This window comes from Stigmatopora nigra, unplaced genomic scaffold (assembly GCF_051989575.1).
Source record: "Stigmatopora nigra isolate UIUO_SnigA unplaced genomic scaffold, RoL_Snig_1.1 HiC_scaffold_29, whole genome shotgun sequence".
NCBI lineage: Eukaryota > Metazoa > Chordata > Actinopteri > Syngnathiformes > Syngnathidae > Stigmatopora > Stigmatopora nigra.
The window spans coordinates 1,374,247-1,389,733 of record NW_027551608.1 but is presented as its reverse complement, the minus strand read 5'-3'; the positions used below and the strand labels follow the sequence as shown (position 1 = coordinate 1,389,733).

The 15,487-nt window shown below is 41.4% G+C and overlaps 1 protein-coding gene across 4 annotated transcripts in view; it reads left to right on the top strand.

Moving 5' to 3' along the window:
- The window catches only part of ap5b1 (adaptor related protein complex 5 subunit beta 1), a 32,941-nt gene that overhangs the window by 1,158 nt on the left and 16,296 nt on the right, over positions 1-15,487 (top strand). Inside the window, exons 1-3 of one of the 4 annotated variants that reach the window (XM_077711738.1) lie at positions 170-434; positions 4,916-5,375; positions 5,486-5,698. In XM_077711738.1, the coding sequence (XP_077567864.1) occupies positions 297-434; positions 4,916-5,375; positions 5,486-5,664 (777 nt within the window). In that variant the 5' untranslated portion in view covers positions 170-296 and the 3' untranslated portion in view covers positions 5,665-5,698. Of the gene's footprint in view, positions 1-166; positions 435-4,915; positions 5,699-15,487 lie in introns of those variants that run through there. The other 3 variants (XM_077711735.1, XM_077711737.1, XM_077711736.1) reach the window with 3 other exon arrangements.

Genomic DNA, 15,487 nt, shown 5'->3' with positions numbered 1-15,487 from the left:
GAAGAAGAAGAAGAAGAAGAAGAAGAAGAAGAAGAAGAAGAAAAAGAAGAAAAAGAAGAAGAAGAAGAAGAAGAAGAAGAAGAAGAAGAAGAAGAAGAAGAAGAAGAAGAAGAAGAAGAAGAAGAAGAAGAAGAAGAAGAAGAAGAAGAAGAAGAAGAAGAAGGGGGAAAGAAGAGGAAAGTAGAAGAAAAAAGAAGGGAAGGGGAAGGGGAAGGGGGGAGCGGAAGAAAAAAAAAAGAAAAAAAAAGAAGAAGAATAACAAGAAGTAGTTTCTGATTTTCTCACGGTAATTGCTAATGGAGATAAACTGGATGGCAAAAATTTCTGACTTCTTTCGCAGTCCCCCTCACTTCATTTCTTCCAAATCGGCTGAGAATTTTCTTGCGGAGCTACTCTGGGAACTCCGAGATGACAAATTTACCGACACGACTAAGGTTTGATTATTTTTATGATAAAGCGTTCACCTTAATTTTATGTTTTGGTTTACTTGTTAAGTACAACGGAATGCGAAAATATTAACACGGTACCCCACCACTATACTCTTTGTTAATAATACTAATTACCATACTGTGTGAGCTCTTTTGACGGCTGTGTGAACAGTAATCCTGATTTTTGTCCCTACACTGGTCAAAGAAATATTAGTATATAACTCGGCCAATGTATTTTAAAATGAAAGAAAGCTGCCCGATTAACAAATACATTGTGGTGTCGGCAGAGCAAAGTCTAAAACGGGATATTTTATGCCACACTAGAAATTGAGTGTCTTTGTAACTGAAACCCACCACTAATATTCAAATTAATGCCCACTTTGGATGGAGGAAAAAAGAGAGCTTTTATGATGGAGTCAGATTACAAGAAAATTGTCTGTTCCCTTGCGAATACCGTACATTGGTACCTCGAGATACGATCTTAATGCCCTCCGGGACTGACCTCGTATGTCGATTTTCTCATAACTAAACGAACGTTTCCCATAGAAATTAACTAAAAACTAATGAATTCGTTCAACAACAAAAAAACCCAAAATAGGATATTCGATTGGAAAAACATTTTTATTTGTTCTAATTCGCCATCTTTTAACAAAGTAACATTACACATTTTAGTAGTATTAAAACACTAGTTAAGTACTAAAATTAGACAGATTCCGCGGAATGGAGCGAGGGGGGACTCTTTGTACGGCAATGCACTCGTAACATAACATAAACAAAAATTAAATGAATTTGGATTGCGATGCAGATATTCAAAAATAAGTTTAATCTAACCTTAGACTAAATTTAATTATAATTCCTAATTATAGTACAATTAAATATCATAACCACTAGTTATTTGTTACTGTTAATAGATGGCGAATTAGAACAAATGTCTTTCCATTCCAATACCCTGTTTTTTGTTGTTGTTTCTTTTGGAGGGTTGGAACAAATTAATTTGTTTTTAGTTCATTTCTATGGGAATGTTGATTTACGATAAGACTAAATTGACATATAAGATCAGTCCCGGAAGGCCTTAAGCTCGTATCTCAAGGTACCACTATTTTCCTTTTTATACTAAACAATGCTCTTGCAACAGCACATGCGAAATCAGGAGAGGAAGTCTCATATTGTGTGTTCCCCTGACAGTGTACGGGCGGAACGCACAAACATGAACAAAGTTTCCCCCATGTGAATTAGCAATAGTTAAGGAGGAAAAAAATAAGACAGCTTTTTACGATAAGCCCTTGGCGTAGGATGAACTTAATTAACACATACGGTATGTGTTTTTGTGAGAATAAAATTTAATCAAAGAAAAACTTAGTTTCATGAAAAATATATAACTTTCATTCACTTTCCGAACTGTTTATCCTCGAAAGTGTCGCGAGGTCTGCAGGAGCTAACTACATGCACCACACAGGGGAACCCTGAAACTGTGGCCAACCAACCACAGGACACAAGGAGACAGACAACATACTTGGAGGCAATTTAGTCTCCAACCAGCCTAACACCTTATTTTCACGACTATTTGGCGCATCATATTTTTATTCTTATTGTCAATAACGAGTGCTATTTCTGTATTTTACACACACACACACACACACACACACACACACACACACACACACACACACACACACACACACACACACACACACACACACACACACATATATATATATATGTATATATGTATGTGTGTATGTATGTATGTATGTATGTATGTATGTACGTACGTACGTGCGTGCGTGCGTGCGTGCGTGCGTGCGTGCGTGCGTGCGTACGTACGTACGTACGTACGTACGTGTGTACGTACGTACGTACGTGTGTACGTACGTGTGTGGGTGGGTGGGTGTATGGGTGGGTGGGTGTGTGTGTGTATATGTATGTATGTGTATATATATATGTATATATATATATATTATATGTGTACAGTCGTGTTCAGTCGTATATAGTTCGCAGTCTATCTTTTAATGCTTTGTTGAAGCCAACAGCTAGCTTCAGGATTTCTTTTGTAAATATAGCCGAAATTGTGGCGACCCCCAAATTAATGTGCTCGCCGTCCTACTAGGTGTATTGAAGAACATGGTGTACAGTGTTCCCCTGCTACTTCGCGGTTCAGCCACTGCAGATTCAGAGCTTTGCGGGGGTTTATTTTTGGGCGAAAAAAAATACAAATATTACACCCCAAAATTATTGCAGAGAAGTTATTGTGTGTCGTGCTACTGCAAGTTTAGAGTCCTGTCCTCTCTTCAAGTCTGCTGTAGCAGCGCCTTATTGCAACTTGTCCACTGACCTGAAGGCTGTGTTACAGTATTTGCCGCGTTACAGTATTTGCCGCGTGCCTGTGTCTCACTACTCCTCCAGGGTTTTTGTTCAGGAAAAGCCCGGATATGTTTATTTACGGTGAAAGTGTCCGTACAGTTTTTGATGTAAAAGTACAGGAGAACAACTCCCCGGGCATGTTGGGAAGTGGTCGTGTGTTATGCTATTATGAGGACATTATTGTGCATCATTTTTGGAATATTTTGAAGAGAATAAAAAAGCAAACAGCTATCGATTGGTTGTATCTCATTGAGGAGCACTTCACAGGAAATAACCCAAAGAAGATGTGGCAGGAAATACGACATTACCAATTACATTGACATTAATGTGTCACTAGCTGAGGAACTGAACCGTTTCTTTGCCCGCTTTGAGACTGACAAATCAGACCCAGTCTCAACACCCACCACCACCCTGCAGCAGTACTTGAAGCTTCAGGAAGATGAAGTGAGACTGGTAATGCGGTGTGTGAAAACCAGCAAGGCTGCTGGCCCCGACGGAGTACTTGGGAAGGTGCCCAAAGCCTATGCTGACCAGCTGTCTGGTGTTTTCAAAATTCAAATGTTCCCTGCAACAATCCATCATTCCCTCCTGCCTGAAATCTGCCATTGTGGCTGACTAACTCTCCCACCTTGGACTATTGGATTGGATAACTTTATTCATCCCGTATCCGGGAAATTTCATTGTGGTAAGAGCAAGAGGGTGACTAGACAGAACAGCAAGGCAAAAGCACAAAGTACAAAGCAAATCAAAGTAAATTGAATCATCTAATCATTAAGACATAAAAGCAGCAAAAACACAAAACGAGCAATAGTGGACGAGCTACCGCGACTGCCGGCTTACACAGCGCCATTTTGGTTGCCGTAGCTAAAACGAATACAGACTCAGAAAAATGTTGTAAAGTTGGATAAAAACTGCAACCACACACAGGAAGTCTTTCACGAGAAGGGGAACTTCTGCAGACTATGACCGAGGTAGAGAATATGCAGAGTAGCTCTTCCAAGCTTATCCGCACAGTTCCTCAGTAGTCTGGAGCTGAAGAAAACAGCAGCAGGGCAGAACTCCTTGACTCCGTCACTGGTAAGCGCCGACAGCTCTTCCATCTTATCCCACCATGGAATGGTTGGTCAGAAGCGTTGCCTCCTCTCCCGGCACTTTTGTCCAGCTCCGAAACTCCGGCGCCACCATGGTGTTGCTCCTTCTGCTGCATATTGTAACAGCTAGTCCCATGTGTGTGACAGCGTAGGCATGGCTGACTGGTTCCAAAAAAGTAACAGCCAAAAGAAGCCAGGCTAACAGAACAAGGAAAGTTGTAAAAGCATTAAAGTAAAAAGTACAAAGTTAAGTAAAAAGGGATGTATTAAGAAATATTAAAATGTAATTTAAAAAAAGATAAAAGGCTGTAAAACATGAAAAACGTGTACAGAGCTACTGCCAGTGAACGGCGCCATATCCTCTTCAATCTGCTGCTGAATAAAGAACTTCTGGTAGCAGATGCTCTGTGTTGAGTTTTTGCTGCTTTTCTATCTTATTTAAATGCATTTAAAAATGTCTTAATGCTTTCCCATATGCTTTGCTTAGTACTTTATTCTATTTGCTTTGTTGTTCTGCGGCCTTTGCGACTGTATTGTCTAACTTGTAACTATGTGTAACAATGCCTTTTCTGTATCTACATTCTCACCCTCTTGCTACTGTGGTAATGAAATTTCCCAAATACAGGGTGTATAAAGTTATCCAATCCAATACAAATGCATACATAGAGCTTTTTCGCAGCCGAAGAAGAAGCGGTGCCCTGACTTGTCATTTTTCGTCTGTCCACTGATGCAAGTTTCAGCATGGATTGACATTTTTATGATTTTTTAATTTTAATACTTCAGGAAAAAAATTCTGTGATGTAAGGAAGATGTGAAAGTCGAAGCCATCAAGTGGCAAAGGATCACAGTAACTGCAGAAATCTGCATTTCAAAATATTTGGTGCATCACCCCTCGTGTGAAAAATTGCTGCTTTTGCCACCAAATTCATGCTGGAGCCATTGCTTCCGTTTGGAAAAAAAAGCTTAATTAATTTTCTATATATTTGTTATAATGTGCCATATTGATTACTAACAATTATTTATTATCCACCTCAGGTCTACTTGCTGTCCTCACTATGTGACCAACCGACTCTTTTGTGTCCCACTGTGCGAGTTGCTGAGGACACAGTCATGGAGCTCCTATCGGTTTTCGCCCACTGTTCAAATACATCTGTTCAGTTTCGCAGTAGCCTCCTCATCACCTTGACTTCTGTCCTCATCTGTACCTGCTGTGTGAGCAGCAAAACATATATATATATGGAGTGTCTGAATTTGCTTATTCAGATACTGCAGGACACCTCTGATCTTCATCACGACAATTTTCTCCTAAGAGCTACAGCATGTGAATGCCTTCAAGAGTTGGAGATGTGTTACCCTACCCTTCTCTCTCACATACTTGAGTTCATTGGTGGGCTTTGGGCTAGAGAAATCTCAAGACTTCACCAGCCCTATGCAAGACTACATATTGCAGTGTTAAAAAATTGTGTTTATCTACTTGCCTTGGATCCTGGACTAGGTGATGATATGAAAGTTCTGTTAGGGGAAAATACATTTGTCAACTGGGAAGCAGACAGGGGATCAGTTCAAATAGATAAAGACTCAGCCATTTTATCCTCCTTTTTAAAGGCTCACTTGGTCACAGTCCCTATCCTTCAGACCGGACGAGACTGCAAGGATTTGCGTTCAGTGCTGTCCACAACTCTGGAGAATTCTTTCCTTCTCACGCCACTGTGTCAAGCGGCAGTTCTACAGCAATTGATGGAGGTGGTTGCCATGGTGCCTGCTGTTCCCCCATCCATATTTAGAGGTCAACTCCTGCGAATGCTTGGATCTGGCAAGGTTTGTATTTTCTTCAGATAAGTTGTTTGCATTACTTGTTTATCCAATAAAAATTTGTAGGAACACATTTTTTCTCTTAAATGACGTTTTTTTTTGGGGGGGGGGGGGTTGATTACACTTGTGCCAAATTTTTGTGGGCAATATATTTTCTCATGGATTGCTGATATGCATTATTGTCAATGGAAAAAAACAAACCATTTTCAATCAATTCTGAAAAAACATTTAAATGCTATAAATGGTCATTCTTAAATAACACAAACTACATTAAAAATAAAAATTCAACTCATAACATGTCAATTAAAAGAAAATTTAGCGTTAAATATGAAATAGGTGAAAACTCGTATTTGTTCTTGTTTATTAGAGCTCAACAAAGCATTGATTTGATTTAAAATGACATCATCCTGCAAAGAGCACACGGTAGATAATTTGAAACCAACATATTTAATGTTTTGGGAATTTGATTTTTGATAACGGTGAACGCTTGAAAGCTATCTTTTTGTAGTATCTGAAATATGTGAGAGTAACTGCAGACATCTGCACTTCTGTTAAACGTGACCTGCTCTTATTACAAGATATATGATAAATGTTCAGCGGAAATGCGGGCTCCCGTGAGCTATGCACTTTATACTCGGGACAAAGTGGACTCTTTCTTCTTTTTCTTTTTTTATAATTTGTATTTCCTACAAATTCTGTAAAGAAGCATGTTTCAAGTCTCCAACCATAATGATTGCATTTTGGAGAAGACTATCATTAATTCATAGCAAGTTAAAGTGGGTACTGTATTTCTTCGAGTATAACACGTACCCATAATTTTGACTATAAATTGGTATACATTGTTTTTCTCGGTTTTCTCAGATTGCACCAGTACAGAGACACCTCACTACTTAGCGCTTCAGTTATCGCTGCTTCACTACATTGCAGATTTTTTTCGGGGGAAATCCTTTGTATTTTTTAATCCGTTCGTTCATCTTCCATACAAACTGGTTGCTGGACACAAACCCAACTGTCTTCGGGCGAAAGGCTGACTACACCCTAGAGCAGGGTGGCCAGGTCCTGTCCTCGAGAGCTCCTATCGGGTCTGTTTTCTATATCCCTCCACCAACACATGTGACTCAAATAACCAGAATCGGTATCCAGTGTATGGACAGCTTGCTGATGAGTTGATCATTTGATTCAGGTGTGGTAGAGTAAGAAAATATAGAAAACTGATTGATCGTCATCAGATTGACCAAACAATTAATTCCATTCTTAGAATTAGGCTACTTGGAGAGGGCGTGCTTCTTTAAAAGAAGGTAGATTGTCGCCATCTGGCATATTTAGACAGGTTCTGTCTCCTATTATACATAGGGGCTGCGGAGGGGACTTTTTCACAACAGAAGGCAGTGTTTGCCCAGGATCCGTTTATAACTTTGCTTCAGTTTTTTTGGGAGAAAATGTTGCCTCTTATACTCTGATAAATACAGTGGTACCTTGAGATACGAGCTTAATGCGTTCCGGTACGGAGCTCGCATGTCGATTTACTCGTATCTCAAATCAACGTTTCCCATAGAAATTAACTAAATATCAATGAATTGGTTCCCAACCTCTGGGAGAAAAAAATGGGATATCACAATGGAAATTATTTTTTAATTTTTTTAGTTGTAATTCACCATCTAACAGTAACAAATAACGAGTGATTATGATGTTTAATAATGAGGAATTGTTTTATACAATGGGAAGTTCGCAGTTGGAGAGAGATAATAACTAATAACTTTGCAGTATAGACGACAGAGCCAACTTGCATGCGTGCCGTAGGCTAGTTTATTGACACTCACAGACAGCCTTTTAACCCATCAACATCCGGGTCACTCGGTAATACGTGATGACCACCAGGTGGCGATGGTTAAGCCCACCGTTATAGTATCAATATATTACAGGAATCACTTGTTGGAAGCGCTCGTAATGTAACAAACTTAAAATTTAACTTAAATCATCTTAGATTCCTATACATACACACACAAACGTTCTAATCTTAGGTTACACTAAATTTAAACCTTCTTGGGAAATAACCAAGGCAAATAGGTTAATGTATTCACTGCAGCTTTCGGCGAACATCCTGCTTCTCCACATATTGGCGAGCCAGCTCAGTTACGCGGACACTACATGTTTTTTGATTGTTTTGCACTTAATATCGATAGTCATCGCTTTTTCTTTGCACTACCCTTCCTTTCACTGGCTTGCTTTGGCTCCATTGTGTTTCCTATAATTCTGCATTGACTAAAGCAACAAAAACAGAAAAAGGCAAATCTCCACCCAGTGCTCATAGAGACCTTTGCAGGAGAGTGATGCAGCTAGAAAGAGAGCAGTGAAATCATAAAGCAGCCACTTTCAACCAGGCCAGCTGGCTGTCTCAAATGCTCGTATCTCAAAATTTGTCTCGTATATCAAGGTAAATATTTGCTCGGAATTTTACTCGTATCTCAAATTGCTCGTATGTCAGGGCACTCGCATGTCAGGGTATTACTGTACTAGTGTCTCTCAGCTTCAGTTTGCAACAACGGGTCAGGGAGGTTGGATTGTGCAATGTTTTAGAATTTACCTTGCCAGCATGTGACTTTTTATATTTATATATTACTTATGTTTTTTTTTTTTTTTAACTGGGAAAACACACTTTGTGGAGTAGCACCACCTATTTCATTATACGCAGCTGTGTGTGATGACAACACAATGGTACCTCGAGATACGAGCTTAATTTGTTCCGGGACTGAGCTCGTATGTTGATATTCTTGTAACTTGAACAAACGTTTCCCATTAAAATAAACTAAAAACAAATTAATTTCGTTCCAACCCTTCCGACACCAAAAACAGGATATTGGATTGGAAAAAAATGTTTTATTCTAATTCGCCATCTATTAATTAACAAAGTGACACTTAACTAGAGGTTTAATATTACTAAAATGTGTTTAATAGAACTAAAATTAGACAGATTTCGCGGAGGGGAGAGAAAGGGACATAGAGAGGGGAGGGAGGGGGGTTGGGGGGGTCGAGCGGGGGAAACTTGGCACCGGTGAATCGTAATATAACATGAACACAATTAAATGAACTTGGATTATGATGCAGACACTCAAAAATAAATTTAATCCAACCTTACACTAAACTTCTAATTTTGTTTTACATTTTTAATCTCCTGGCCGGTCGGGTTGGCTCTGTCTTACCCGCCTCCACACTGACTTACAGTCAATATCGAGGGTTTTTTGAGTTTGTATTCCCTTCAAAATATTCCGAAAATGATGTGCACAAATATCCACATAATAGGATAACGCACGACCACTTTCCAACAAGTAATCTTGAAATAGCGATCGCTCCGCCAAAAGGAGGTTACGGTGAAAAAAAAAACCTCAAAACGCTCCGCCCAGTGCTTGCAGAGACATTATAAAAAGGGAGTTTCAACCCAGTGCCCCTGATTTTCTTATGAGCAGCCAATGAGAAGTAATATATACTACTTATATTAGCAATCGCTTCGGCATTTGCGCTGAGTGACGGAAAAAAAACACTGAAAAAAATTAAACGCTCCGCCCAGATATGTTATATGTACACGAAAGGGTTGCCATTGGAGAGCGTGTCAGAAGAGAGCAGGAACTACAACAACTTCAACACCTGCCTCGCGTGCAACTACCAGCTGCCATGCAGCTGCAAAGTCTCCAGACCCCCCCCTCTCCTACAAGGAAGGGGGTCAAGCTTCTACCTTCTGTGTTTTTTTGTGTCTCTAACTGAGGACCAACATACTCCAGCTTGTTTGATCCGTATACTATTAATCAGAGCCGGAATCCATCCTAATCCTGGACCAATCCCTGGACCATTAACCTACGTCTGTCCTGTTTGTCAAAAAAGAGTTTATAATCATACTAAGTCGGTAAGATGCAGCAATTGCCTCGGCTGGTGCCATCTGCGTCAGAAGAACAACTGCAGCAACCTCAAGTCAGAAAAGGAATACTCAGTCAATTTTACTTGTCTGATCTGTATTAGTCACAAGAACAACCAAAGTCTTCCAAGCCAATCAAGCCAATCAAGCCAATCAAGCCAATCAAGCCAATCAAGCCAATCAAGCCAATCAAGCCAATCAAGCCAATCAAGCCAATCAAGCCAATCAAGCCAATCAAGCCAATCAAGCCAATCAAGCCAATCAAGCCAATCAAGTCAACCAAGTCAACCACCCCAGTCCACACCCTCAGACCAAGACCAAAGAAAATTTAACTTGAAAATTCTACAATTTAACTGCAATGGAATAAAAAACAAGATTTCAGAAATCATCCATTGGATGGATGAACAAAAGGTGAAAATTGCTACCCTCCAGGAAACAAAACTAATGCCAAACCAAAAGGACCCAAATACGGCCGATTTTACCCTTATAAGAGAAGACAGGGCAAAAGACAAAGGTGGAGGCCTGGCATTCCTTGTCCACAAGGCCATCCATTTCCAGCAAATACATGACCTGCCAAAGGACAATCACCTGGAAAGCCAGGGCATCAAGGTCGACAACATCAACATCATCAATCTGTACATCCCTCCCACTAGCAGCTGCGGCACAGGCTACTCTGCATCTATCCTTCCTTTCCTCCAGATGAAAGATACCCTAATCCTAGGAGACCTGAACGCTCACGACACACTCTGGCATTCACAACTAAGTAATGACAGAGGCAGAGACATTGCTGACGAAATAGGAAATGCAGATTTTGGAACTATTAACGAAGACAACCCAACAAGACTACCAACAAACGGACAACCATCATCACCAGACATATCCTTAGCAAGCCTATCCCTGATGTCCTACACCTCCTGGGAGGTCAAAACCAACCTTGGTTCCGACCACCTTCCCATCATAATCAAGATAGAAACTGACATCAGACCAACAACCAGCGAAAATAGGATTTTCATCAACTTTCGTAAAGCTAACTGGCAAGACTTTCAGACTGAAACAGAAAACAAATTCTCCAGACTTCCAGCCCCAACAGATGTCTACAGGGGTGAACAACATTTTAGGAAAATTATAAATAAGATAGCCAACAAAACCATTCCAGCAGGAAGAATAAAAACGATACTACCCGAGGTACCAACAGAAGCAATAGACAAGATAAAAACAAGAGACAAATTAAGACAAACTGACCCGGACTCCCAACGTATAACAGAACTAAATAGAGAGATAGAATCAATTATGAACAAACATAGGAGAGAGAAATGGAAAGAAACAATTGAAGACAAAAAATCGGACACAACCAAACTATTCCGACTGATAAAACATTTAAATGGCGGCAAACAAGCAAGCAACAACGAAGCAATAAAATTTAAAGGTAAATACATAACAACTCCAAAGAAAATAGCGGACAAATTCAACAAACAATATTCATCAGTAATACCCCACAAGACAACAAGAACAGCAAGACGAGTTACAAAAGACCTGAAGAAAAACAACAACAACATAGAACCAATTACTATAAGCCAGACAAAGGAAGCAATAAAGAAAGCCAAGGCTTCGAAAGCCTTAGGCCCAGACAAAATATCTACTCTTCACCTTAAACATTTAGGCGACAAAGGACTACAATATTTAACCGACATTTTTAACCTGTCCCTGAAAACAAGTTCGATTCCTGCAATCTGGAAGTCCTCAATCATTATTCCTCTTCTCAAACCTGGTAAACCTGCAAATGAATCCTCATCATACCGTCCCGTCTCTCTTCTATGTCCCAGCATAAAGATCCTAGAACGAGTTATTCTACCAACCCTCACAGAACATCTACCAGTCCCTGACATCCAGCATGGCTTCAGGTCAAACCACTCCACTGTCACAGCTCTGCACGAGTTCACAGAATCAGTGGCAGGCGGCTTTAATGAGAATAAACCGGCAAACCGTACCCTGCTAGTCCAAATCGACCTTAGCAAGGCATTTGATATGGTCTCTCATGAAAAGCTACTCAAAGACCTGAATTTGACCACCCTACCGAGCTGTATAAAGAGATGGCTCAACTGCTACCTGTCAGGAAGACAATCAAGAGTAAATTTCAGGAATGCTACATCCAGCTCGCACAATGTCAGGACAGGGGTGCCGCAAGGAGCGGTTACCTCACCAATACTATTCAACTTCTACCTCTCTAACCTTCCTACAATACCTGAAGATGTCTTTCTAATACAATATGCGGACGATATTTCAATCTTCGTTAAAGGTACGAACGTCGAATCTCTCTCTGCCAAAGCCAACAACTTCTTGGAGAAGCTGGCAGATTTTTTTAGAAGAACGACAGCTGGTTGTGTCCCCGGAGAAATCCACAGTGACCTGGTTTACCCCAGCCACTGCTGAAGCTAACCTCCATCCCAAGATCACCATCAAAGGGGTACCAGTAAAACTGGAAAAAACGCCCAAACTACTTGGCGTCACATTTGACACTAGGTTTTGTTTTGGCCCGCACATCAAGCAGACAGTTGCAAAGGCAAAGAAAAAGCTGAACCTACTTAAATCACTAGCAGGCTCCAGCTGGGGTTGTGAAAAAGAAACACTACTCCTAACATACAAATCTATCGTCCGTTCTGTCCTTGAATATGCGAGCCCAGTATGGTCGCCAATAATTAAAGACACACACTGGAACCGGCTTCAATCAATTCAAAACCAAGCACTCAGGATAGCATCCGGATGTCTCTCTATGTCAGCCATAGACCACCTGCATGCTGAGTGCGCGGTTATGCCTCTGAAGGAGCACTGTGAAATGATCGGAAAGCAGTACCTGGCGGCATGCCATCTTGAAGGCCATCCAGGTCGCAGACTTCTTCAAGCAAACCAGAAACCAAGAAAGATGAAAAAGACCATCATCACACAGCATGGCAAGGAAATAGAAAAAGAATACGACAAGCCAAATCCTACCAAAGAAGACTACAAACAATGCGTCAAATCCATTCACACCAAAGAAGTTCAAAACATCCTCAACAAGGCAAAACCCAACAAAGTCCTCAATGCCCTACCACCTCTAATAAACCAAGAAGAAAAACTGCTGAGCAGGAAGGTGAGATCCGAGCTCGCCAGGCTCAGATCAGGCTACAGCAGGAAACTAAACAGCTACCTGTCCAGGATCGATCCAGGAATACAAGATGCCTGCCCAAAATGCAACTTTTCCCCCCACAATACTGAACATCTTTTTTCCTGTACAAATGACCCCACAAATTTAACCATCCAAGACCTCTGGACAAGACCAAAGTTGGTCGCAGAATTTTTAAAACTAGACGATTAAGAGAACATTTGTAACCGTTTTTTCTATCACTACGACATACAACACAACACAGAACAAAAAGAAGCTTGACCCCCAGAATTCAGTACCAGAGAGGCTAATCAATCAATCAATCAATCAATGTACACGAAAGAGATGTGGCAAAAAAGACTACAATGATAAACAGCCTCAAGTCTTGGCCACCTGGCTTCGTCGTATCTCAACATTTTTCTCGTAACTAGAGAATATTTGCTCGAAATTTTAGTCATATCTAGAGATAATTTAAGTGGGCGATATATTTTCTCATGAAGGATTGCTGATATGCGATATTGTCAATGGAAAAAACTAACTATCGGCAGCTTATTCTTAAAAAAACATTTAAATGGTCATTGTTAAATAACACACAAACTACATTAAAATTTGTGCTGGTAGATATTTGTTATACACAAAAGAGATGCAGCAAAAAAGAGTGCGCTACAATGATAAACTACCTCTCGTTTTGGCCACCTGGCTTTCTCATACCTCGAAATTTTTCTTTCATCTAGAGTTTATTATTTGCTCGAAATTTTACTCGTATCTCGAAATGCTCGTATGTCGGGGTGCTTGTAAGGGCTTTTGATTGATTTGATAATGCTGACATGATCAGAGCCACCAAATTTGGCAGCTATCTCGAGAGTGCCCTACGGCGCCCTCTGAAGGTTCCATTGATGATCCAATGCCTCTCGAATCTAACAAAGGAGACAACTATTTCCACTGAGTACAGTACAGAAAATTATACAATGAAGGTCATATGTTGTTCAAACATTAACTATGTTTACTTAAGTGCTTCAAAAGACAGTTGTTGCACAAAAAAATCTCTTGAAAAATGGGTTGTATCAGAAAGAGAAAATTTCCGTGACACCCATAGCACACCAAACGTGTATACAATTATGTGCAGTTATCCAGATGCAGGAATATGTCTTTTACGAAAGTCAGGAAAGCTGACTGTCAATTTCAAAAGATGTTTGGGTTTTATATTTGTTTAAACGTTTTAAACCAAAGTGAAAATATGACAAAAATAATAACTCACAAAATAGTGGTGCTGTTGTTGTTGTTGTTGAGTCACCCAAGGCGCCTGAGGATAATCCTCAGAAGCGCTAGACTTGCGTGTGGGAGGCTCCGTAGTTGTCCAAAGGAGAGTCCCAGCCGGCGGTGGTAACGGGCATTCTGAAGTGCTGGGCACCGCAGCCAGAGATGCTCGGCCGATTCTTCTTCTTCACCGCAGAGACGGCACCGATCGTTTTCGCACTTCCCCGTCAGATGTTGCCATTTTCGGAGGGAGGGATTGTGGCCGGACTGGAATCGAATAAGGTCATGAAGGTCTTTCTTGGATAGCTGGGACTCTTCCTCCGGATTGGGAAGGGAGGATGTGAGGGAGATGACGCGGGGATGTGGTGGTGAGGGGGGTTTGCAGCTCCTGTGAATAATAGCTAGGCGTGTTTGTTGTTCTAGCGGAGCCGTTGGTTGGGGGAGGGTGGAACCAAATTTCGTCTGCTCATCTGCTATATCATTGCCTGTGAGATTGCAGTGACCAGGGACCCAGATTAGCTGGATCTTTTTGGATGGTGGAAGGGCCGCAAATTTGGAGTTTAGGGCAATGGTGGGGGGGTCTAGGTTGTTCAGGTTATTGAGGGCTAGGAGGAGAGACTTGCAATCCGTAATGACGGAGGCCGAGATCCAGTTGTCATTCTGCCCGAGCCAGTCAATGGCTGCGTTCAGTGCAGTCTTTTCGGCTTGGTAAGAGCTGCTAAGGGACCCCGTTGGTGCGTGCCAGGAGTGGATCAGGGCGTCGCCTCGGAAGACTGCTACTCCTGCTCCTCCATTCTCCGTACCGTTGTGGGTGGAGCCGTCGGTGTAGATGTATAAGTCCGTTTTATCTAGTGCCACAATAGTTTTGGTGGCTGCGTCCAACTGTTGGGTGGGGGATGAGGATTTCTGTATGGGTGTAAAATGAATAGGTGGAGGCAGGGGCGGTGGCCACGAGAAATTAGGGTTGTGTACTGTCTCCGCGCCTGCCGGGATGAGGTTGAGGTTGGTGAGTGTAGGGGTGGTAAATAGTTCGCCAGTCACCCCTCTTAAGGCGTTTAGGGCAGGGTGTTTCGAAGAACACTCTCCTGTCATCGTTGGGGGGAAGGTGGGACCAGTCATCCGCCTTTTTCAGGCTGGCTAGTCTTAGGCGGTTGGATAGAGGTGGGAGCTGGGCCTCGTGGAGGACGGCATCAATGGGAGTTGTGCGTAGTTGACCCGTAACGGTCCGTGCCGCGTGGTGCTGTTGCATAGTTCATGCAACTAACTTCAAAATGAAATGTCCAACCGCAGAAGGTATGGACTCTGCAGAGTGTAATGCTTAAAACTACCACAAGTTAACATTTCTGGTCAGTCATACTCATCAATAATCCTTCCAAATGCTCAAAGCTTGAGTTTACACAGAGGAGGTAAAGAAATTCAATCACTCGTCTATTAGGATCTGATAGCAGTTTCTGGCCACCATAATGTCAACTCTCTACGTTGCATGGTTTGG